The 25,868-nt window shown below is 46.2% G+C and overlaps 2 protein-coding genes across 10 annotated transcripts in view; one reads left to right on the top strand and one right to left on the bottom strand.

Annotated features, from left to right (window-relative positions):
- The window catches only part of LOC137433722 (beta-2-syntrophin), an 85,146-nt gene extending 64,620 nt beyond the window's left edge, over positions 1 to 20,526 (top strand). Inside the window, exons 3-8 of one of the 3 annotated variants that reach the window (XR_013624828.1) lie at positions 1,764 to 1,989; positions 12,849 to 12,988; positions 13,452 to 13,669; positions 13,823 to 14,013; positions 18,991 to 19,394; positions 19,781 to 20,526. Coding sequence is in view for 1 of the 3 variants with exons in the window: in XM_078786161.1 (XP_078642287.1) it covers positions 1,764 to 1,989; positions 12,849 to 12,988; positions 13,452 to 13,669; positions 13,823 to 14,013; positions 18,991 to 19,083 (868 nt within the window). In the remaining 2 variants the exon portion in view is untranslated. Of the gene's footprint in view, positions 1 to 1,763; positions 1,990 to 12,848; positions 12,989 to 13,451; positions 13,670 to 13,822; positions 14,014 to 18,990 lie in introns of all 3 variants that reach the window. The other 2 variants (XR_013624827.1, XM_078786161.1) reach the window with 2 other exon arrangements.
- The window catches only part of MTBP (MDM2 binding protein), a 101,358-nt gene continuing 95,798 nt past the window's right edge, over positions 20,309 to 25,868 (bottom strand). For all 7 annotated transcript variants that reach the window (XM_078786155.1, XM_078786158.1, XM_078786157.1 and 4 more), the window contains 5 exons: positions 23,520 to 23,670; positions 23,082 to 23,183; positions 22,860 to 22,973; positions 21,806 to 21,871; positions 20,309 to 20,860 (listed from right to left, as the gene is read on the bottom strand). In XM_078786155.1, coding sequence (XP_078642281.1) covers positions 20,831 to 20,860; positions 21,806 to 21,871; positions 22,860 to 22,973; positions 23,082 to 23,183; positions 23,520 to 23,670 — 463 coding nt within the window. In that variant the 3' untranslated portion in view covers positions 20,309 to 20,830. The remainder of the gene's footprint in view (positions 20,861 to 21,805; positions 21,872 to 22,859; positions 22,974 to 23,081; positions 23,184 to 23,519; positions 23,671 to 25,868) is intronic.

Genomic DNA, 25,868 nt, shown 5'->3' with positions numbered 1-25,868 from the left:
AAAATGGTTCTTAGTGGTTTTTAAGGCTTTGTGTTAAAACAAATATGGTGGCCGAACTACGTGACCGATGACGTCATTACTCTTCTTTTTTGCCACCAATTTATCCCTAGATGATACTCAAAACATTTCATCTTGATCGGATGAAGTTTTGTACTTGTCAAATTATGACGTCATAATGGAGGCACCCACGGCATCATCATTAACATATTTTATTCCCCATAGAGAGTTCTTTACAATGAGCCATGTCTCAATTTTTTTTCTACGCAGCACTTTCGGAGATATAGAGGTGCAAAGTTTTTCGGTCTTTTCGAAGAGTGCAACGTGGCCTTTGACGTCATAGTTATCATTAAAAAATTATACAGGTGGAGTTGCACCTATGGTGAAAATTTCCCATCGATCGGACCAATGGTTATAGAGAAAAATTATATTTATTCTGTGCGGACAAATAGACAAACAAACAAATGACGAGAATGGCACTCGGGAGAGCGCATACCTCCTCCGCCAAGCGGAACAGTTTACATTTTGTATCCCAATGATAGGCCAGATCTGGATTGGGACCTGAACCAAAATCGAATCGGCTTGTTCTTGTGACCTAACCAACTCGTCCACCAAGTTTAGTTATAACTCATCCATAACATTTTTAAATATCACGTTATATATCGATTTTCGTCTGATCTCTCAATGGTGAAGAATCACTTAAAAATTTAATAATTCTTATATCCGAATCCATATTCAGATCTTCACCAAAATCGAGTCGATTCGTCTTTGTTACATATACATGTCCACCACGTTTCGTCCAAATCCAACCATAACTTTTTAAGATATCCTGCTATGTATCGTTTTTTCCCCTATCACTCAATGGTGAAGAATCACTTTTAAAATTTTAGTAGCCGGATCCGAATCCTGATCTTCACCAAAATCTAATCATTTCGTCCTTGTCACATACGCTACATCTCTGCCAAATTCCGTCCGAATCCGTCAACAACTTTTTGAGATATCTTGTTCACAAACAAACAAACAGATCGGCAGAGGTGAAAACATAACCTCCGTCCACCTTTGGTGTTGCAGGTAACAAAATCACTCAGAGCGACATTTGGCAAAAGAGAACAAAGTAGAATGGCACTCGGTTAAGCATCATTTTGACCTCAAAAATAATTGGTGGTTGAATTTTGTAAGCTGAAATGAAAAGCGTCTTCAGATTTTAAGTTAATCTGAGGAAAATTGACAATTTTAGAAATTTGGCCTATGTTGACCTTTTGACCTATGTTTATCTCAAAAATAGTTGGTGGTTGAATTCAGTTAGCCGATATGAAAATCCTATTCAAATTTCAAGTCAATCGGATGAAAATTGAGGATTTTAGAAATTTGAAAAGGTTGTTGACCTTTGGCCTATGTTGACCCTTTGACCTAAAAAAATAAATAGGATTCTGGCAGACCACCAACTGTACCATTTGGTGAAGATTAGTTTAAAATTGTGACCTGTATGCAAGTGTAAGTGAGCGGACGTACACGTACACAAACACGCGTACACACGTACACACGTACACACACATGCGTACACACGTACGAGTGATCAACATACCTGTCAAAAAAAAGGTTGTTGCCAAGTAACAAGCAAACAGACTCAAATGCAATACGCTCTGCTCTGTTGAGGATAACAAAGGGATCCACAATATCACACGTACTTTAACTGGAGCACGATAAATTGACATGATCATGTTTTTCGCCTAATTATATATCGATGGTGTGCGTGTCATGGTCAGGCTGATAGAGCTGCACTCGCCAGATGGTACTCGTACTGTGGTGCTGCGTTGCAAGGACTCTGCGAGTGTGCACGCCTGGTTCGCGGCTCTACTCACCAACGCCACGGCACTCATCGAGCCGGTGTTGCAGGATTCCAACAGGATGCTCCGGGAGTCGAGCAACATGAAGAACCTTGGAGGCTCTTTGCCTCAACAGATCGAGTACATCGGCTGGCTCACCCGCCAGGTTTGTTCCCTGCACATACTGCACTGCACCCTGCACATACTGCATCCTGCACATAAGGCACTGCATCCTGCACAAACTGCATTCCTGCACATACTGCACTGCACCCTGCACATACTGCATCCTGCACAGAAGGCACTGCACCCTGCATCCTGCACAAACTGCATTCCTGCACATACTGCACTACACCCTGCACATACTGCACTGCACCCTGCACAGACTGCACTGCACATACTGCACATACGCTCGATGCTTACCTTCACAAACGGAGATCAGGACGTTTGTCGGAAATCTGGCCATTGAAGTTCAAAGTTGGGGATTTTAGGAGTGGGGGAGGCAACACTGCAAACTGCAAGTCAGTGTTCGGATAAGGATTAATGGGGGGTGAGCGGGGCGGGGAGTAACAAGCATTGTGGGTTAGGATTGTGGAATCACGTGATATATAACAAGCAGGAATCTCTCAAGAATACCTGGTAAGACGACTTCGCAGCCGACACAGCGATGGATCTGCAATTTATTTGTTTGTAAAAGTTTCTTCCAGAAGAGTTGTCCGAGATTTAAATTGCAATCGACTCTCGAGGTCGGTACAGGTGCCCACAAACCCATCTAAGCACCACGTGACCCCCGAGTGCATCTCCTCCGGTGAATGTACCCGTCTCGAGTGTCCACGTCACACCAACCCCTCGGACCAGGAAGTCTCCAAGCTCCTTGACGCCCACCAACCCCTCGGACCAGGAGGTCTCCAAGCTCCTTGACGCCCACCAACCCCTCGGACCAGGAGGTCTCCAAGCTCCTTGACGCCCACCAACCCCTCGGGCCAGGAGGTCTCCAAGCTCCTTGACGCCCACCAACCCCTCGGACCAGGAGGTCTCCAAGCTCCTTGACGCCCACCAACCCCTCGGACAAGGAGGTCTCCAAGCTCCTTGACGCACACCAACCCCTCGGGCCAGGAGGTCTCCAAGCTCCTTGACGCCCATCGTTCAGCACCGATCCATGGTGTGGGTAACACAAAATCTTAAGACTCTTCACTATGGGTTCCCATCCAGGGATGAACAAAACCGTACTAAATAACTATGACTATCGATGCCCTAGTAACACAAAGGGACGGGGCAGCACCTGAGGAGTGCAGGAGCCAACAACCTGCACCATCACCAGATTTGTCATCAAGTGAATGTACAGAAAATTGTCTGAACTTACTGGTTCCTGTTATTGATTTTTGTCTGAACGGTTTTCTTTGTGTTCGGTTCCGCATTGTGTCCATCTCATTGTCTGTCCATCTTTCAACTGTGAGTAAGGCAATGGTGACTAAGGTACAATGCAATGAGGTAGACAGTTACCAGTAGGTACAATGCAATAAGGTAGACAGTTACCAGTAAGGTACAATGCAATAAGGTAGACAGTTACCAGTAAGGTACAATGCAATAAGGTAGACAGTTACCAGTAAGGTACAATGCAATAAGGTAGACAGTTACCAGTAAGGTACAATGCAATAAGGTAGACAGTTACCAGTAAGGTACAATGCAATAAGGTAGACAGTTACCAGTAAGGTACAATGCAATAAGGTAGACAGTTACCAGTAAGGTACAATGCAATAAGGTAGACAGTTACCAGTAAGGTACAATGCAATAAGGTAGACAGTTACCAGTAAGGTACAATGCAATAAGGTAGACAGTTACCAGTAAGGTACAATGCAATAAGGTAGACAGTTACCAGTAAGGTACAATGCAATAAGGTAGACAGTTACCAGTAAGGTACAATGCAATAAGGTAGACAGTTACCAGTAAGGTACAATGCATGCCCAATTTTGCTCAATATTGTCAATGTCAATTTTGCTGAACAGCATGCTCAACATTGTCAACGCTGACATTATTGGGTTCAGTCGTGGAGTTTTCGTGACACACACATCACCTTGCACTACCCTGAGCCTCGACCTTGTGGAAGAAGCAGAGGGTGAAGCCTGTGGGATGACACAGGAATTCTTTTTGAGTTTTGTGCACTGTACGAACAGGTTCCGTTGATGTGTTGTTTATTACAATGGAATATCTGGATTGTGGTCAAATGATTCATGACCAGTGATAAAAAGTAAAAGTTTGACAGGATAGTGCAGAAGTAACATGCCTCACTTTGAGCTACCATTCCCGACTCGACTATAATCTGTCTGATTGGAGCTCCGTGGGTAGGTGGTTGCATCACAAATTATACCGTCCCAAGGATGGATGTTAAGCCGGGTGTCCAGTTGGTGACTTAAAGATCCCGGCATGTCTTTCACAATAAGGAGAGTTATCTCCAGCACCCTGAATAAATAACTGGACCAAAATGGGCATCGAGCCGCACGTCGGGCCTGGCTTCAGCCAAAAACTTTCACTGGTCGACCCCACAAGGTGGGAATACTTGGACTGTTAACGCAGTAGCACATACACTACGCAGTAGCAGCTTCTGGGCTGTTAACGCAGTAGCAGCTTCTACTCTAAATAAATTGACCAGATAGTTCATGTGTACATGGTAGTTCACACTCCATAATAGTCTTAGTAGTAGTGTATGTGCCTTGATAATGTAAAAGATGAAGACAAGTACAGATACATTCAAAGTACGCCGCCCCCTCATGCCAAATAAATAAATAACATATCCTCTAGTGTGCAAGGCACCCGGTGATACCGCCATGCAGCAGCACATAGACGGTATTGGGAGAGGTGTACAATAATTGATTGATTAATTGCGTAAATAAAATCAAGAAATAACAATCATAAAATAATTTCTTAAGCAATTGGCTAATAGCATACCTCAACCACAATTGTTTCATCCGAAGCTGTAACTTTTTGAAAATGAAATTAAATAATCAAAAATTAAATAATTAATTGATGAATCAATAAATAATTAATCGATGAATCAATAAATCAAAAATATCCCGAAGAGCCAAATAACTTGGTCATTATTGTGTCCAAATATCAGCTTCCCATCTCAAAAGGTGCTTGAGATATTGCCCAGGTGAGAAAAAAGTGATTAATAATGAAAATAAATAAATAATAATGGTAAAATAATTAAATTATTCATCGTTTTGCTAATAGAATACCTAAACCACCACCGTTTCATCCGAATCTGTAACTTTAAAAAACGAATTAAGTCACTAATCGAATAATTAAATAATTAATCGATGAATTGATTAATCAATAAATCAAAAATACCCTTTACAGACAAATCACTTGGTCATTGTCATGTTTAAATATCAGCTTCCTAGCTCAAAAAGTGCCTGAGATAATGGCCAGATGTGAAAGGAAATAAATAAGTTCTCAATTAATCAATAATAATTAAGTAATTGATCAATTAATCAAAAAACAAAAAATTCTGTTTTTGCCAAAGCAAGTACAGATACTGTAGCAAGTACAAATACAAAGCAAGTACAGATACAAACTTGCTCACGATTGTGCCGAAATTTCAGATTCCAAGTTCAAAGGATGGCCGAGATATCGCCCGGACAAACAAGAAAACAAGAAAACCACCAGAGTGAAAACTGAGTACTCCCTTTTAGCGCGCGTCATTTTCGGGTCCCCTTCGGTGCCTGGCAAAGATACACCAGCCAATTTGGAGGTACATCGATCAGGCAAGACATTCTCACGTCGTGCGAGTTCGAGAGATTAAAATCCTGGCTTGGAAGCTCAGAGGCGAATGTGCATACCTTTAGTCTACACTATCCTGCCAGTCTAAGCAATCAAGTTGAAGACAAATATAAGTTGCACTCCCCTTTACGAAATACCTTACTCCTTTTGGAGAGGTCATCCGGCTTCCGGTCCTTCGAGCGAGGAATCGTACTTTCGAGCTCTCCACGGCATCAAAGTTTAGAGATCGTCGTTTGTGCTGACTTCGAAGTGGCGGTTCGTCCTGCGGACCTTCTTTAAGCTGTGCGTCCTGGTTCGTGCTGACTTCGAAGCGGCGGTTCGTCCTGCGGACATTCTTTAAGCTGTGCGTGGAGCGGACACGCAGCGAGGCCTAATTCGTGCTAACGAACACATTTTCCCGCCAAGGCCTCAGACGATCTCTGACGAGATACAACAACCAATTTGGAGGTATATCGATCAGGCAAGACATTATCACGTCGTGCGAGTTCGAGTCCTGGCTTCATCAGGAGCGGTCGTCTTCTGACGTCTTGCTGGGGTCGGTCATGAGGAGGGGAACTGTAGACGGAGAGCTGTGGTTTCCGTGCAGACATCGTGAGGACAAGCACGGCTGGGAAGAGCGAGCTGCACGCCAAGGCCGTTCGCTTCACGCGGAAGGCCTACTTCACGCCAAGGAGTGTGTTTCATGCGCAAAGACGCCAGGGCCTCGGACGATCTTTGACGATTCCTGACGAGATACACCAGCCGATTTAAGACTAAGTGCCCACTAAATCACACCTCTTTGTTTTTCAGTTGGATTTCCCTTTGTCTGTATTTGGGTATGTTTGGGAGTGCTCCATTTGGGAATATAGTTTATTGATCGTTTTTTTTCGTGCACCAAGCATTTTCATTTTCATTTCATCAAGCATTTTCTTTCGAGCATCATCACCTTCGAAAGTGTTGCGTTTACATTCTGTACGCCTGGCCATCTCAGCTACTTTACGTGCAGTGTAAACGAACCTTTTCTTTGTTATCAATGGTGATCTCAAGCTTGTGGAGGAGCTTGTATGTGTAATGTATTTGGGAGAACGACTCGGCCATCCTTGTGCTTTTAGTTTTACATGAATTGACTTGGACCGGTGTGTACGGTGTGTACCCTGGTTAGAAGAGGTACACCGTATCCCTGCGTGTCGTAAGAGGCGACTAAAGAGGGTTGGCGTCAGGAAGGGCATCCGGCCATAAAAACACCGCCTCAAAAAGAGAACCATGACAATTACAACTACATATGGGCAGGGTACAGCCCGAAGTGGAGATCGGTTTCTGAGGTTTGGGACATGGAATGTAGGGACAATGCCAGGGAGATCAGGAGAAGTGGTGGAAGTATTGGTCAGAAGAAGAGTGGACATATGTTGTGTGCAAGAGACGAGATGGAAGGGAAGTGGTGTGAGAATGGTGAAGGGTAGGCAGGGACAGAAATACAAGTTTGTGTGGCAAGGGTGCCCGGAGGGCGTGAATGGTGTTGGTGTCCTGTTTTCTGAGTAGTTTGTAGACAGTGTGGTGAGTGTGACCAGAGTGAGTGATAGGTTGATGATGGTGAAAATGATGATTGGAAAGCTCTTGGTGAACATCATCTCGGGATATGCTCCGCAGGTTGGTCGGAGCGATGAAGAGAAGGACAAGTTCTGGTGTGCGATAGAGAAGCCGATGGAAAACGTGAAAGATGAGGAAGTTGTTGTGGTAGGAGGAGACCTAAATGGACATGTGGGAAGGAGTATGGATGGTTTTGAGGGAGTTCATGGGGGTTACGGATATGGTGTGAGAAATGGAGAAGGTGAAAGGATTTTGGAGTTTGCTGATGGAGCTGATTTGTTGATTTGTAATACTCAGTTCCAGAAAGGGGATAATAAGCTTGTTACAAACACGTCAGGTGGGTCGACGACAACTGTTGACTACCTGATGGTGCGTAGGCGAGATAAGGGGGGACCTCCGGGACACAAAGGTGATCCCGGGGGAGGAGGCTGTTTCACAGCACCACTTGGTTGTCTGCGACATAAGGGTGAAAGGTGCGAGGAGAGCTCGGCGGGTGATGTACCAACCGAGAATGAAGGTGTGGAGGTTGAAAGAGGTGACAGTAAGGGAGGCATTAAAAGAGAGGCTGAGTCGGGTCGAGGATGATGTGGTTCAGCTTGATATCAATCTGAAAGATGGTCTGTTGGGAGCCGTTGGTGAGGTATGTGGATGGACAAAAGGACCACCGAGGCACTCGGAAACATGGTGGTGGGATGATGAAGTTGGAAAGAGGATTGACGAGAAGAGGAAGAAGTTCAAGGAGTGGCAGAAGGCGAAGGGTACGGGAGCAGAAAAAGCAGAGCATGAAAGTTATAAGGCAGCCAAGAAGGCTGCAAAGAAAGAGGTAGCAAAGGCGCAGGAGACATGTAGGAAAATGTTCGGAGAACGCTTGGATTCGGAAGAGGGTCAGAGAGCGGTATTCAGGATTGCAAAGCAGATAGCGAAAGAGAGTTGTGATGTGATGGGGGTGAGTTGCTTGAAGAATGAAGTGGGACAAATCGTTGTGGACCCAGATGGAATTAAAGGAAGATGGAAAAGATATATGGAAATGCTGTTGAATACAGAGAATGAATGGGATGGCAACATAGAGAGTAACCCAGTTTTAGTACCGGCAGAGAAGATAACTGAGAAGGAAGTTGAGGAAGCGATAAAAGCAATGAAGAGTAGAAAAGCGGGAGGGCCGACGGGAGTTGTGGGAGATATGTTGAAGGCAGCAGGAAGTTGGGGTGTGAAGAGAATGACAGAGATCTGTAATCTGGTGGTGAAAGAAGGCCGCATTCCAGTGGCTTGGGAACTGAGTACCCTTGTCCCTCTATACAAGGGGAAAGGTGACCCTCTGGAGTGTGGCTTGTACCGAGCGATAAGGTTATTGGAGCATGGAATGAAGGTATTGGAAAGGGTGTTGGAGAGGAGGATAAGGAAGAAGGTGAAGATCGACGAAATGCAGTTTGGATTTATGCCAGGAAGAGGAACGACAGACGTGCTCTTTATTGTGAGGCAGTTGCAGGAGAAGTACATGGAGAAGAGGAAGAAGTTGTTTCTTGGGTTTGTTGATCTGGAGAAGGCATTCGATAGGGTTCCACGCAAAGTATTGCCATGGGCATTGAGGAAGTTAGAAGTGGAGGAATGGTTGATCAGAGTTGTGATGGCAATGTACAAAAGAGCGCGCACAGCTGTAAGGACGAAGGACGGGAACAGTGGTGAGTTTGAGGTGAAGGTGGGAGTGCATCAGGGGTCGGTACTAAGTCCACCACTATTTGTAGTTGTGATGGAGGTGCTGGCTCAGACCGTAAAGGAGGGTTTACCGTGGGAGTTGTATGCAGATGATCTGGTGTTGATTGCGGAAAGTATGGATGGACTGAAGGAAAAGATGAACAAGTGGAAGGAAAGTATGGAGACAAAAGGTCTGAAGGTGAATATCGGAAAGACGAAGGTGATGGCAAGTGGTAAAGCATGTGGTGAGGTGGAAAGAACTGGGAAGTGGCTATGTGCTGTGTGCAGGAAGGGTGTCGGAGTGAACTCCATTCAATGTACAATGTGCGCTGAGTGGGTTCATCAAAAATGTAGTGGTCTGAGAGGGTCATTAACCAGTGTGGCAGCTACATTAAAATGCAAGTTGTGCACAGAGGGAGCTGCAGATGGAGGAAATGTTGAGTTGGATCTTGGAGATGGCGTGAAGCTGGAAGGTGTGAAAACATTTTGCTATCTCGGAGACATGCTGAATGGAGAAGGTGGATCAGACTCGGCAACGGTTGCTGGAGTGAGATGTGCATGGAAGAAGTTTCGGGAACTGATTGGCGTGCTGATGAGGAGGGGAGTGTCGTTGAAGCTGAAGGGAAAGGTGTATGCTGCATGTGTGAGAAGTGTTATGATTTATGGGAGCGAGACATGTGTCATGAATGTAGAGCAGCAACGAAGGCTGGAAAGGGTGGAAATGCGAATGGTTCGGTGGATGTGTGGAGTGTCGCTGAGAGAGAGGAAGACAAATGATGAATTGCTAAAGATGATGGGAATAGAGCCTGTGATTGATGCTGTGAAGAGGAACAGGTTGAGATGGTTTGGTCATGTGTTGAGGAAGGATGAAAGTGACTGGTTGAGAAGAGTGATGGAAATGAATGTAGAAGGAAGTAGAGGACGGGGAAGACCGAGAAAGACTTGGCTAAAGACGGTGGAAGAAGACATGCGGGCAAGGGGGTTAACAAGGAGATGCAGAAAATAGGGCAAAATGGAGAAGATTGTCATGGGGACCGCAAGGCTAACCTCCGCTCTTGCAGGGAAAATGGCCTTAAAATGCATGTTGTTGTTGTTGTTGTTTATTGTCTTCGGTGCCTGGCAATGACGTTATGCAGCGCCTGGAGATGGCATAGGAAAGGAGCAGTGTACAACATGTCATGCATAGAACGATACTTGCGAAATCCCTCAAATAAGTTGTTGGCCTACGACCTCAAAATACTTGACCTGGTATGCAAATTTGAATTCAATTGACCTGGTATGCAAATACTCTTTCAAATTTCTAGTTAATCAGATGAAAATTGAGGATTTTAGAAATTTGACAAAGTTGGTGACCTTTGGCCTATGTTGACCTTTTGACCCCGAAAACAATAGGCCTCTTGTGACCATACCATTTGGTGAAGTTTCGTGAAGATCGGTTGAAAATTGTGACCTGTAGGCGACTGAAATACAAACAGAATGAAAAATCACTCAGAGCACCACTTGGCAAAAGAAAACACAGTAGATTGACACTCGGTAGAGCATCCTTTTGACCTCACAAATAAGTGTTGGTCGAATTATGTGACCTGATATACAAATAGTCTTCAAATTAAGTTAATCGGATGAAAATTGTCAATTTTAGAAATTTGGCATATCTTGACCTTTTGGCCGATGTTGACCTCAAAAATAGTTGGTGGTTGGTTTCAGTAAGCTTATCTGCAAATCCTATTCAGATTTCAAATCAATCAGATGAAAATTGAGGATTTTAGAAATCTGAAAAAGTGGTTGACCTTTGGCCTATGTTGACCTTTTGGCCTATGTAGATCTCTAAAATAGTTGGTGGTTGAATTCAGGTCGCCGATATGAAATTTCCATTCACATTCAAAGTCAATCGGATGAAAATTGAGGATTTTAGAAATTTGAAAAGGTTGTTCACCTTTTGGCCGATGTTGATCAAGAAAATAGTTGGTGGTTGAATTTAGTTAGCTGATGTGAAAATCCTATTCAAATTTCAAGTCAATTGGATGAAAATTGAGGATTTTAGAAATTAGGAAAAAAGTGGTGGACCTTTGGCCTATGTTAGTTGACCTGCCATGCCTAGACGATGACATGTAACGTTTCGAGTCGATCGCTTTGGAGGTTTGGGAGATGTTTTTATTGGTTTTTGGTTAAATCTAATATGGCTGCCAAACCATGTGACCTATGTCATATATTTAAAATTTCAATACAAATGGTCATAATAATGTGCATTCAATTTCAGATTTTTAGGATAAGGCATTCAATCGAAACATTTTTGGCTGGTATACCACTTCACTGATTATGTCATCATTGCCATGGTTTTGTTCTCCATTGGGAGTACTTTACAATGTGCCAAGTTTCAAATTTTTCCAATCAGCGGTTTCTGAGAAACATTTTTTAATTCTTTGCATTTAATCCAAGATGGATGCCATACCATGTGACCTACGACATCACAATTACCATAAAAACATTCTGCATGGGTGTCACTCCTACCCTGAAAGTTTAGTCTCAATCAGACATATGGTTGCTGAGAAAAACGAGGTTTAGCCCGTACGGACAGCCCAAAACCATAATGCCTCCGGCCATTTTCCGGGGGCGCGAGAATAAAAACAAACGGAATGAAAACCGAGTACTCCCTTTCGGCGCACGTCATCTCCGGGTCCCCTTCGGTGCCTGGCGATGACGTCATGCAGCGCCTCGAGATGGAATAGGAAAGGAGCAGTGTACAAAAATCTTTTTTCACTTTGTCCACAGCCACACTTGTGAGTACTACGTCCATGTCCATCACATCTAAAAAGGTAAAGGTAGGTGGTGGGTTTCGAGTATAAACGCGAGAAAAGGAAGTGACTGGAGGACAAAAGAAGAAAAAAAAAAAAAAAAAAAAAAAGGTAGAGCAACTAGGGAAGGAAGGTATTGGTCTCCACGGGGTATTCCCATGGACCACTGACCAAAAGGGGCCATATGAAATGACCACCTGTATTTTAACGATTTTAATCCACACCAGTCTTGGATAGCACCATTTTGGGCTTCAGAGAGACTAGGTCGGAGGTGGTGCGGAGGAAAGCACATCTGTTTCTGCAATTATTCAATGTACAATTTGGAGACGATTGTAGGAATCAAATTGTCATTGTTATAATCTGCTAGGCTCTGAATCCGACACAATAATTCATCTTTTGGATTGTTTTACGGTGCTTTTGAAACCGGTGCTGCACATCGTTGGTGCAACATTGCACATTCACTACTTTTATCTGATGCTGCACCCTGTACCCCACTCCCTTGCTGTGTGATGCTGCACCCTGTACCCCATTCAATTGCTGTGATGCTGCACCCTGTACCCCACTCCCTTGCTGTGTGATGCTGCACCCTGTACCCCATTCCATTGATGTGATGCTGCACTCTGTACCCCACTGCTGTGACACTGCACCATGTACACCACTCCCTTGTTGTGACGCTGCACCCTGTAACCCATTCCCTTGCTGTGATGCTGCACCCTGTACCCCATTCCATTGCTGTGATGCTGCACCCTGTACCCCACTCCCTTGCTGTGTGATGCTGCACCCTGTACCCCACTCCCTTGCCATGTGATGCTGTACCCTGTACTCCACTCCCTTGTTGTGTGATGCTGCACCCTGTACCCCATTCCATTGCTGTGATGCTGCACCCTGCACCCCCACTCCCTTGCTGTGTGATGCTGCACCCTGTACCCCATTCCATTGCTGTGATGCTCCACCCTGTACCCCACTGCTGTGATGCTGCACCCTGTACCCCACTGCTGTGACACTGCACCCTGTACACCACTCCCTTGCTGTATGATGCTGCACCCTGTACCCCATTCCATTGCTGTGATGCTGCACACTGTACCCCATTCCCTTGCTGTGATGCTGCACCCTGTACCCCATTCCATTGCTGTGATGCTCCACCCTGTACCCCACTCACTTTCTTGTGAGGTCAAACATTAACCTGTATGTATGTCAGGTGATTTTGGAGGGCAGGCCTCAGTGGAAGCCTGTCATGGTGGCTGTGAGTGATCGGAATCTTCTCATGTTCAACACCATGCCTTGGACGACGCAGTCTTGGGCGAGGCCTCAACAAAGCTACCCACTGCTAGCCACGCGGTAATGCCTCACCCACGGGTTTCAGCAGAGATAACTCGCCGGGGACACCACCATCACCAGTTAGCTGAAGAAACACATCACTAGAGACCAACAAGCAAATTGAAATGAAATACATTTGCAGCATAAATTGACCTGCACAACATGGCAGGACATTTACACACCCATATAGATATTGTCCAAACACAATCGATATCGTACCCTTCATGGTGCTGCATGTTAAAGTAAACTGATAAAGTACAAATAAGTGGTAAAACCTTAATGATGGTGATACACCTACCGCAGGTCCTTCATGTTTTTGTTAGAACGATTTGGTCTTTCCTTTATAGAAGAGAAAAAGCACCACAGTTTAATGTCTCCATGGTATTCTGACCGATGAGATCTCGGGTTACCATGTGTGAGCTCGTTGGCAGTCACATGTCACTGTGTGCGTATTCATTGCGTCGATCCTTACCGTCCCTCACAGCCTCGTCCTTTCGTCGGGGACTTTGGCCTCTCCGGACACCAAGCAAGCCCCGCCACACAGGAGCAACGATTTCACATTCGCCACCCGCTCGGGCACAAAGCAAGGGGTCGAGACCGTCATGTTCCAGGCCGAGACCCCCCGTGACCTCTCCGCCTGGACGCGTGCCATAGTACAAGGTTGCAACGCCACAGCCGAGCTCATCCAAGAAGCGTCAGTCGGTAATGTTCATTACTATTTGGCCTCAGGTTTCCCGTTTGCGTTCCATCGTTCGGCTTCGGCCCCGCATCCGAACACACGAGGACATTGTGGCCGGAAGGTCGGTTCAAGTAGAAATTGATGGTGTACTCCTCCGTTTGCTGCTGTGCTTTCAGCGTGCAGGTACCATGGCGACGATTACACGCTGACCGTGCACTACGAGAACGGTTTTGTACTCGCCCGTACCTCGGCACAGCCGGTGACACCGTCCATGCACCTTCGTTACCCTTTTGAACGCCTACGTTCATCTTCAGACGATGGGTTGCACACGCTCTTCATCGACTTCGGAGGACCCGAAGGAAAGCTGGTAACTTCCTTTCTTTAGCAACATATTCCTTACCATTTTATCTTTCGGTGTGTGTACCTACAGTGTGTCCCGAGGAAGATTCTCGGTGTTACTCTTTCATAAATTAATCGTTTGTTTGCCCCGCATGTGCGGTCTTGTAGCCTGAGGCTTCCCCCGTCGAAGTTTGTTCACTTAAGTTCCTTCCTTCGCTGTTTTTTCTTGGTTCTTAGATTTTTCCCTTCTCCCCCGAACACCTACTCTTTACTCTTTGTCTAACGTTTTAATCCCACCCCCCCCCCCACCCCCACCCCCCAAGAAAAACCAAAAAAAACAACAACATTTATTTCCCTTTCTCCACATGTGCTGTTGTCTCATGCTGTGCTTCTGTCCACGTGTGCTGTGTCGCCCCGCCCCCATCATCTCCTTGCCTTCCACCTTTTGCCCTGTTCACGTGACTCGTGGTTGTCCCTCAAGGCCCTCTCCCCGTTGGTATTTTTGTGAATATAAGATCGTTCTTCACGGTTCTGTTTAAATATGTTTAAACTTTCCCCTGCAGTGTTTTATTCAGTGGTATATTACAACACGCCTATTCCTACAACACGCCTACAACATTCCTACAACACGCCAGTGTATATTACAACACGCCTATAGTATCCTACAACACGCCTATTACACGGTTTTCTTCCTATTTATAAGGCTTTTTTCAATTTCCTCTTCAACTCATTCCACTTCAAAAAAATATTCAATCTCATGCAATTCTTCCTCACTACATGCTCTAAACTCACATTCATTCCACCCCTCCTCCATCGTTCTTCAACGAATCGCTAACTTGAAAATCACAACAAACCCAATTTGTTAGAAATGTTCGTCTTTCATAAATCATCCACTTTCTAAACTTCCCCATTGCCCCTCTCCTCCAAATCTCCCCCCTTGCCCCTCCCCTCCTAAACTCCCCCCTCACCCCTCAAAACTCCCACCCCCCGACCATCCCTCTCCAATTCTCCCTCCTCCTCCTCAAAGCTGCCTCCTCCCCACTTCGGCTCCCTTCTATCTCATACCTCCACCTCCCCCAACCTTCTACTTTCCTCTGCTCCCCCTCAAACAACCCCTCACTGTGCCTCATCCCATCACAATCAAACCTTTTGTCCTCCTCATCCTTCCCTTTCTCCTAGCCCTTCTGCAATCTCTGACATACCATCAACTGCTCACCCTACCTCCCCCTCTCATCCTTCATCTGATCCTATCCCTCCCCTCCCCTGTCCTGCACCTGATGCCCCCCTCTCTCCTCATTAACGGAATGGACCTCAAACATCCGGGGCCTTCGTTCAAACTTAACTAATCTCTCCATACAGGTTGCTTCTGACAAACCAGACGTGATCTGCTTAACAGAAACTTTCCTCCTTCATGATGTCTCTGATTCCTTAGTATCTCTCCCGGGTTACTCCCTCCTCCGGTATGATAGACCTGAGCCTCGTCCTGGAGGTGGGGTTGCTATCTTTATCAAAAACTCCCTTCCTCACTCGCCCTGCACTGCACTCTCTCCACCTCACCCCCAGGAATACCTCTGGCTACGGCTTCCCCTTCGCTCCCACCTCTTGTTCATATGTGTGTTGTACCGTCCACCAAACAGTGATGACTCCATCTACATCTCGCTGTCTGATAATATGGACCAACTTCTATCTACTCATCCCAACTCTCTCTTCCTCATATGTGGTGATTTCAATTGTCACCATGCCAGTTGGCTGGGTGTGGGTACCTCTCTCACCAGCCATGGTACCTCAGCAAAGGACTTCTGCGAATCATTGTGACTGACACAATCTGTCAATTTCCCGACCCGGATCTCAGTCAATGGAGTATCTTCTCTTCTAGACTTGGTTATGACAAACTTCCCTGCAAATGTCTGCTGCTCTTCTTCTGCTCCAATCGGTTCTTCTGATCATGTGCTTGTTAAAGTGGACATCTCTCTGGCCATTCTCAGAGAGCCTCCTCAGCGCCGATGAGTCTGGCATTTAACTCAGGCTGACTGGCACGGTCTGCAAGCAGCCATCAATCATCTGGACTGGTCTCCCATCTCCACTGCCTCCGACATCAATTCTTCCTGGGAATTCTTCCAAAGCAAACTGCTCTCTCTCATGCACATATTTATCCCATCTCGTCTTCAGTTGTCTTACCCTTCCTCCCGTCCATGGTACACTGAATCTTGTGGTGAGGCAGTCGCCCTGAAACAACTTGCCTTTGCCTCTTAGAAGGCAAATCCAACTGAAGGCAATCTCAGTTCCTTCCACCAAGCTCGGAACAAGTGTGTGTCTACCCTCAGGAGAGACAGGAAACAATATCTCTCTACTCTCAACACTGAACTCTCAAACCTGTCTCCTTCCTCCAAATCCTGGTGGTATCTGGTCAAATCCGTTTCTGGTGTTTGTTCCCCCTCCATCCCCTCCCTTACCTCAAGTCGCTACACAGTTGACACCGCATGTGACAAAGCCGAATGCCTCAACTCTGTGTTTGCCTCAAAATCTTGTGTCCCAAACCCATCTCTCTCTGTTCCCACCTTTCCCAGTCGAACCCAACTGCTCCTGGACTCTGTGTCCTTCTCTCCTGACAAGGTGGAGAAGCTTTTGTCAAACCTCGACTCTGATTCTGCAACTGGACCAGACGGCATCAGCCCACGGGTCCTAAAATCCTGCTCTGCCGCTCTAACTCACCCTCTCTCTGTTCTTTTCACTCTCTCTCTTTTTCTCAAGGTCATCTGCCAGCATCTTGGAAATCAGCAAACATTAGCGCTTTACACAAAAAAGGTGCAAAAACGGATCTTTGCAACTACAGACCAATCAGCCTGCTCCCAATTATCAGCAAAGTCATGGAATCCATCATTGCTTCGGATATCAAATCCTTCCTCTTGTCCAATGGCTTGATCTCTGATCATCAATTTGGATTCAGACCAGGTCATTCTACTCTGGACATGTTGCTTCTGCCGTCTCAACAATGGATGGAGGTCCTCAATGCCAAACAGGAAATCAGAGCTGTCTCCCTTGACATATCACGTTCCTTCGATACGGTCTGGCACCCAGCTCTGCACACCAAACTCTCCTCCTATGGTATCCATGGAAATCTCCACGCTTGGCTTGCGGACTTCCTCTCTGGTCGTAGTCAACGTGTGGCCCTGAATGGATTTCTCTCATCGCCCCTTCCTGTTCTGGCTAGAGTTCCCCAAGGTTGTGTTCTGGGCCCTGTGCTATTTCTGGTCTTCATCAATGTTCTCTACGACTCTCTGGAAAATCCTCTCTATCTCTTTGCTGATGACTCAACTCTCTGCCGCTCCATTCCTCTTCCCTCAGATCGGCAGTCTGCAGCCTCCTCACTCTCTGCAGACCAGGACAAAATCACAGACTGGTCAAACAAGTGGAACATGTCTTTCAATCCTGACAAATCGCACACTCTTTCTATGTCTCTCCGAAAAGACCGACTGGAAAACCCTCCCATCTACTTTCTCAACAATCCTCTAAAAGAAGTTCTGTCGTTCAAGCTTTTGGGTCTCACTATCTGCCATGATCTTTCTTGGGAAAACCACATTTCCAAGCTGGCCTCCAAAGCCAGTCGCCGACTGGGCATCCTCCGTCGTGTGAAGTCCTTCCTTGGCACACCTGAGCTCCTCACCACATGCAAGGCTTTCATCCACAGCTTAATGGAATACTGTTCCCCCTCCCCCCCCCCCCCTGGGCCGGTGCTCCTTCCTCACACCTGGCTCGGCTTCACGCTGTTGAAACCAAAGCTTTCAGAATCATTGGAATCTCCCGCGATGAAGCGAACTCCGAGGGCCTTTCACTCACTCACCGCAGGCAGGTTGGTTGGTCTTTCCTTCTTCTACCGACTCCTCTCCGGCCTTGCTCCCCCAGCTCTCTCTGTGCTTTGTCCCCCAAATATTCCTACAGGTCGCACAAGATCTGCCAGCAACCCTCTTATGGTTTAACTGCCGAAATCTAGGCTCTCTGCTCACCTTCACTCTTTCATTCCCCTTTTCTCCCACCTCTGGAACAAACTCCCCCACTCTCTTCAATCCCACTCCTCCCTCCAGGTCTTTAAAACAGCTGTTCAGCATTATCTCTTATCTTCCCCCATCCAAAACCTTGATCTTTTCTACCACCGCTAATTCACCCCAGATACACTTTTTCGAAATTCCAACTTCTTTCCTGGAAGTCCTTGCAGAGTCCATGTTTTGTACCTCTCCCACCTCCCCCCAAGCCCTCTCCCTCCCACAGTTCTCTCGATGTCCCTTCTCTCAAATGTTGTGTTTGTGTCCTTCCCCCCCCTCTCCCCATCTTGTCTACTGCTCCCCTTGTGTTTTATGTGGCAGTTTGACTTTTTGTGTGATTAATGTTCGTTCTTTCACGAGCGTCGATCTTCCTTTCTCTGGTAACTTCCTTTCTTTCGGAACATCTCTGGTAACTTCCTTTCTTTAGGAACATCTCTGGTAACTTTCTTTCTTTAAGAACATTTCTGGTAACTTCCTTTCTTTAGGAACATCTCTGGTAACTTCCTTTCTTTAGGAACATCTCTGGTAACTTCGTTTCTTTAGGAACATCTCTGGTAACTTCCTTTCTTTAGGAGCATCCCTGGTAACTTCCTTTCTTTGGGAACATCTCTGGTAACTTCCTTTCTTTAGGAACATCTCTGGTAACTTCCTTTCTTTGGGAACATCTCTGGTAACTTCCTTTCTTTAGGAACATCTCTGGTAACTTCCTTTCTTTGGGAACATCTCTGGTAACTTCCTTTCTTTAGGAACATCTCTGGTAACTTCCTTTCTTTGGGAACATCTCTGGTAACTTCCTTTCTTTAGGAACAGCTCCACTTCAGATTAATTATCTACAATTTAACAAACTTTTGTAAGCACTTCAACATACCTCGTATGCTCGTACCTGTGATCCTTCAGCACACGTCCTATGTAATGTATGACATTGAAGAAAAAGAAGACGGTAACTCGTCAATCTCTTTTTCCAGCAACTGGATTTGCGCAGCTGCCCCAAGCCAATCGTGTTCATCGTCCATTCCTTCCTCGCGGCCAAGGTTGCGCGGCTGGGCCTGTGCGTGTGAGCGCCCCCGCGCCTTTTTCTACACTTCGATGCCACACAAACACCGGGTTCAGGGTGTTGCACAAAAGGGATACGCCACACAAACACCGGGTTCAGGGTGTTGCACAAAAGGGATACGCCACACAAACACCGGGTTCAGGGTGTTGCACAAAAGGGATACGCCACACAAACACCGGGTTCAGGGTGTTGCACAAAAGGGATACGCCACACAAACACCGGGTTCAGGGTGTTGCACAAAAGGGATACGCCACACAAACACCGGGTTCAGGGTGTTGCACAAAAGGGATACGCCACACAAACACCGGGTTCAGGGTGTTGCACAAAAGGGATACGCCACACAAACACCGGGTTCAGGGTGTTGCACAAAAGGGATACGCCACACAAACACCGGGTTCAGGGTGTTGCACAAAAGGGATACGCCACACAAACACCGGGTTCAGGGTGTTGCACAAAAGGGATACGCCACACAAACACCGGGTTCAGGGTGTTGCACAAAAGGGATACGCCACACAAACACCCGGTTCAGGGTGTTGCACAAAAGGGATACGCCACACAAACACCGGGTTCAGGGTGTTGCACAAAAGGGATACGCCACACAAACACCGGGTTCAGGGTGTTGCACAAAAGGGATACGCCACACAAACACCCGGTTCAGGGTGTTGCACAAAAGGGATACGCCACACAAACACCGGGTTCAGGGTGTTGCACAAAAGGGATACGCCACACAAATCAAACGCTTTCAACCCCGCACCCCCCAAGCTCGGTCTTCAAGCCGAGATCGATAACGGTGAATTGTATTCGTTGCCTTTTTGCACACATCACCTGCCGGTGATTATGGTCGGCCAAGTCTATTTAGTCGAATCCAAAATTTGCTCAAGAGCTTTCCGTCTTCGCGCAGTGTTACCGGTCTAGGTCGCGTCCCGTCGTCCCCAACGCGATGCAACGAACCGCCGGAACGGGCCTTCCTGGCAAGGTGCCTTCAAGTCCCGACGCGTGTACGTTTTGGTCTTTCAGTCGGGAAACATTGCAGCACGTCCAAATCGATTCGGCCGTGGTCGCTGCACCGTCACGTGGTCACAGACAGTGTTTCGATTACAACTTTCAGTGTTGAACCAAAATCCGCCTTCAAATCAAACCAAGACCTCCAAAACGTGACGCAACGCTCGGGCCTCAAAATCAGTGTTCTGTATGATTGGACGCAAAGTACCAAAGACGACGCAAAATGATAAACCGAGAGATTTTGATTTATTTTGATGTGCAAACCGCTGCTGCTGCTGCTGCAGTTCCTCAAGATGTTTAACTTTAATTACACCTGCTAGAATTCAAGGTAGCCCTTGTGTATATAAGAAGGTTTACTCCATATTGCAAAGCACAACGTTGCTGTTTGTTCTGCTGCCGTAGAACATTTGCAGTTCACAATAAAAGGTTTGTCCATTCAATAAAACCTTGGTCCGTGTGCTTCATTTAAGCTCGATTTGAACGGATCGCCGCCATGCGGGCGTCGCTCTCAATTTACCTTCACCACCAAACGTTGGGGAGAGAAAGAGAGGAGGGACGATCCGACGCTGCGGACTCTCAACAGAACAATACATCAGGAAGTCCGATCGTACAGCACAACCTAAAATAATTTACCGGACAACGAAATGTTTGTGGGTCAGGGTGCGGTGAGGGTGCTGCGCCGCACACGGGTGAGTCCATCTTCGAGTGCTTCGAGCCCGACGAACAGGTGAAGGAAACTGGTTTTCCTGTCAATGCTTCTCCGTGATCCAGCTCACCACCTGCAGACAGCCGTTCAGACAACATTTGTAGAAACATTCCCATAATCAATAACTTGCACATCTTTGCCACCATTTGAGACTGTGTTTCGGTTCTACCACGTCAAAAACAACGTTGACCTCACGTTCTGGGACCAAAAGCTCGGATTGGAGGAAATAATTTGAACAGCACTTTGAGCATTTCCTATAAACTCACTCGAAACAGTTTTTAATTTAATTTTGGGATTCAAATGTGGACAAACTCCTCTGGAATCCTTGGATGCGGGAGTAGGGGTGGGGGCGTGAAAACAATACAAGCAAGTGCAAGCCGAGCATCGTACGTGTGGAATTTGGTGTCATCTTAAACGAGCCTCCGGTTCCTGGAAGAACAAGATAAACTATCTAATGTTTGTGCATCAAAATAGAAACCTGTACCTAGTAAGGACGGGGTCGTGCTCAGTGGCAAAGGGAAAGGTTCACATTTAGATACGGCGTTTTCCCAACCCCTCCTCCTAACGCTCCCGCGCTCCCTTCATCCACTTTCTCAAGCAAAACGATTTTGTAAGGGCATTTGGATGATCATGCAACGCAAAACGCAAAACCCAGAGAGGGGAGAGGAGAGAGAAGAGAGGAGAAGAGAGGAGAGAGGAGAGAAGAGAGAGGAGAGAGAGGAGAGAGAGAGAGAGAGAGAGATGGAGACAAGAGGGAAAGGGCCGGTCCATGATGGCAACGCAAAACCCATCGGAAAAGCCTCGATAAAGTCACGTGACCGAATTATGTTGTAAAAAGATACATTTGTGAAAGGGTTTTAAGTTCCGGAAGAAACACTCATTTCTAAAAGAGTGCCGTCCCATGATGGAAGTTTCCAAGACTAATGAGGTGCAAGCAGAATCCGTCGTCCAGCCTCGGCCCGAGGGGCCCCTACTTAGGCCGAACAATCAAATCGTTTCCGATCGAGGCAGGAAGCACCTGCTGCACGTTGCATTGAGCCGCTTTCACCATCTCTGCCTGCAGCCCGTGGGACGTCTTCAGGTCCTGCAATAACAGTGAGAGAAGCCAATCACAGTCTGTCGTTAAGGTGACTCGGAGGTGGGGGACGCTTCTTAACCGTTCTCACCGGGGCCTTCCTTTCCTTAGACACTCCATAAAGGAAGAGGTGCATGCTCATTTCAAGCTCGCCCTTTGAAACTTCACAACCCATTTGTGGTCACTGCACAAATGAACGGTCATTAGAGTTTGTTACCATTTAAAGAGGACAACGTAAATGTAACTGGCCTAAGACATGCATCCCATTCGAGGAAGCTGCTCTGTGTTCATTCATGCTGAGAAAATTGTTGTCAGGAACTTTTGCACCTCGAGCCTGGTGTTGGCCTAGCGGTTAGGGTGCAGGCTTGGGATCCTGAGTTCGAATCCCGATCGATCGCTGAATTAACGCCAGGGGGGTTGGCTCAGCCTGTCATCCTTCCGAGGTCGGCAAATCGAGTACCAGCTTGCTGGGATGAACGATCCCGGTGTGTACCCCGGTTTAGAATAGGTACACCGTATCCCTGCGCATCGTGAGAGCGTGACCAAGGGTTGGCGTCAGGAAGGGCATCCGGCCATAAAAACATTGCCTCAAACAGGGAACCTTGATTGTCATGGGGCCCGCAAGGCTAACCCCCGCTCTAGCGGGGAAAAATGGCCTTAAAACGATCATTCATTCATTCATATTTCTCAACTTTTGCACCTCATCATCCTATTAGTAAGAAAGAAATGCAAATTTGTTGTATCGGGAACGGTGTGCTTGGATCAAGGAGAAAAAGCATTTCACGCAGGATCGGAAAAATGCACCTCAACCATATTTGGTCTTCTCTTATCATGTGAGATCATGACATGTGCACCGGCCTTTAAGCCTCATCTACATCCCATCATTTGCAGTTCCGAGCAATATTCGTTACATAGAGAATAACAATCCCGGTGCAACGACAAACAACTAAAGCATCCGTATGTACCTGCAGGAAATGGGTTTGAGCCTGGGCCTTACCTTCAGGTATACTTTGCATATGTCAAAGAGGCGCTTGCTACAGGCCGAGTAACATGCGTGCCCTCTGGCCATGCCGTGCTTCTTGAGCACCTTGTTCACCACTCCCTGCAGCATCTGCAAAGACGAGTGTGAAGGAATAGTCCAAACGGCCTCGAGTCGTATGTTATAAAGACAAATGGTCACTCGAGTGTTGCGGAGCCATTTTGATGCACAGGAACTTACCCGTGTATGTCTCTGTGAGCGCGACTCCTTCTGTCTGGCGACCTCAGTCTTCACGGAGCTTGCACCTTCTGCCACACATGCCTTGGATGTACAAGATGGCAGCTAACAAGGGGTGGGTATGGCGAAGACCGGATTGGTGGGGGGGGGGGGTAGGGAGGGGGAGGGAGTGGGGAGGAAGGGAAAGGGGGGATGTAAGTCAAGAGAGAGGATAATCGAAGCATGTTTTCTGCATGTAATATGCAAATTGAAGTCGATAACTGGACAAAAAACATCGTCTGAGTGTTGCTAGTGTAACAATGGATTACACCACCACATACCACGCAAGGCCAAATCACAATCAAACCAAAGCGATTTGTTTCTTTTTTCCAAAGATTATATTCCCCTTCCACCATTTCTCCTTCCACCCAGCATCAACATCTCCCACCACGCTTTTTTCACCTCTTCCTTGCAGTTCTGTGGCTGTGACATTTGTTTCCAAGAAGGGACGTTCCTCGATGGTCTAGAGCTCGTGGCGCTTTCGCCGTCCGAAGGTCCTGGGCATAATGACGAGTGTGAACAAAAGGAGTCTGTGCTTCCTCTTCGCAAAAGGCTGGGCAAGGGATGGAGAAAAAAAAGAGGTTGTGTCGCAGCAGACTTTCGGTTAAGGCAGACGCTCGGAGAGCACAACGATACTTTAATACAACAACACAGCACTCCCCATTGGTTCACAATGCATTTCAACCAGAATACTCGGCAGTTCATTTTGAGCGTGCCATTCGGATATTCATTCACCGATTCTCAACACGACTTATTTGCTTTCCAGTAAGCCTTGTGGCTTCTCGCTCACCTTTAAAAAATTCGTTTTTTGTATACAACAGAGGCTCATGTAAGAGCGAACACACAAAACACCTGATAGTGTAGCAGCATAGCAAACCTGTTGTGCATTTTGTGATACAAGCACCAAATTTGGCACAAATGTACATTAATATGTTGCGAACATTTTCAGATATTGGGCCACTTGAAATTCCGTAATTTTTTTTTTCAAATTTTTTCAAATTTCGTAATTTCAAATTTTTCGGGTGACACCGTCACAATTTCGGTCTTCGAGGCCGGCCGATATAGTGGGGCGGCTTAGCCCAAATATTCAAAAGAATTGTGCATTTTGTGATACAAGCACCAAATTTGGCACAAATGTACATTAATATGTTGCGAACATTGTGTGGTCAGCAATGAAGACGAGAGTCTGAATTACATGTATGCAAAAGACCTTGTGAACCAGTGAAGCAAATACACGGGTAAGCATGAATTAAATCTAGGGCATGATATAATTTCCATGATGTTTACCTCTACACTCAATGGTGGAAGGAGGTAATGTTTTGATCCCAGCTTGTCTATATGTCTGTTTGTCTGTTAGTCCACAAAATTCCAGACAAAGCTTGTAGTAGTGGTAGTTGTAGTGGTAGTGGTGATAACAGAAATTGTTATATAGAACTGAACTTATATTATTATTATATGCAGAAAATAACTTCATTGGTTTATGCACTGAAGGGGTCACCCTGGTGTGCACTGCTGTGTTCTACCTCACTGAGTTGTTCAGGTATGATGTACTCAGCACAAGCTTCCGGTCGGCCCGGAGGTGGGGGTGCGGGGCCTGTCACGGAACGTCAAAACAAACGGCCTGCCGGGGCCGCCCAAAAGTCGGGCGTGAGGGGCGCGTCCACTAATGGAACGCCTCTCGCTTCCCAGATCGAGGGCCACGTGGTCAGGAGAACCTCGTCCCTTCCGGTCACACTTTGCCTATCGGCCGGCCTCGAAGACCGAAATTGTGACGGTGTCACCCGAAAAATTTGAAATTACGAAATTTGAAAAAATTTGAAAAAATAAATTACGGAATTTCAAGTGGCCCAATATCTGAAAATGTTCGCAACATATTAATGTACATTTGTGCCAAATTTGGTGCTTGTTTCACAAAATGCACAATTCTTTTGAATATTTGGGCTAAGCCGCCCCACTATGAAGACATAAAACAGAAACACATAAAACATCGAATAAAGGGAGCGGGAGACGAGAGGGAGAGAGGGAAACAACAGAAGAGAACAGGGACATCGGGAGACCTGGGGAAGGGAGAGGGGGGGGGGGTACACTGGATAAACGAGAACGCCACTCAGTAGAGCGCATACTCCCGCATAGGGTCAAGTTGGAATAATACGTTTTGTTTAACATCCCCTCTCCCCAAAACAATAAATGAAAAAGAAAGTAGGCCCTAATATAAAAAGAAAGAATTATAATTTTATTTGAGGTTCAAATTAACCCGGGAGATTGTGTCAAACGATGCCTGCAAGTCTGTACATGTGATAAATAATTAATGACCGAAGTTTCACAGTCGAAGACTTCTTCTTCACTCAATAACAACTTCTAGCTTCCAGACCGTACATCCAATTATCTTCAAATTTCGCACACTTGTTACTCTTCATGACTTCTACTACAGTATGAAGTTTCACTTCGATCAATAAAGTGGTTCAAGAGATGTAAATGTTTTTATTACTTGCGTTTAATTAACGGTCTGCCAAACCACGTGACCTATCGCAAATTCCAAAAGGACATTTTATTAGACTGATATGGTGATATGCTGAACAGATCTGTGGTTTCCCCTCGATTGGATCACAAATGAGGGAGGAGCTAGGTTTTAAAGGTTTGTGCTTTAAAACGTCATAACTCTGAAACCATGTGATGCATGACGTCATGCTCGCTGACTTTTTTATTCGTCATGGGTATGCGATTCTGCCTACAAAGTTTGGCCTCGATCTG

This window comes from Myxine glutinosa, chromosome 10, assembly GCF_964187855.1.
Source record: "Myxine glutinosa chromosome 10, kmMyxGlut1.1, whole genome shotgun sequence".
In the NCBI taxonomy this organism is placed as follows: Eukaryota; Metazoa; Chordata; class Myxini; order Myxiniformes; family Myxinidae; genus Myxine; species Myxine glutinosa.
Note: the sequence above shows the minus strand (reverse complement) of the source record. Positions and strands in the feature narration are given on the sequence as shown.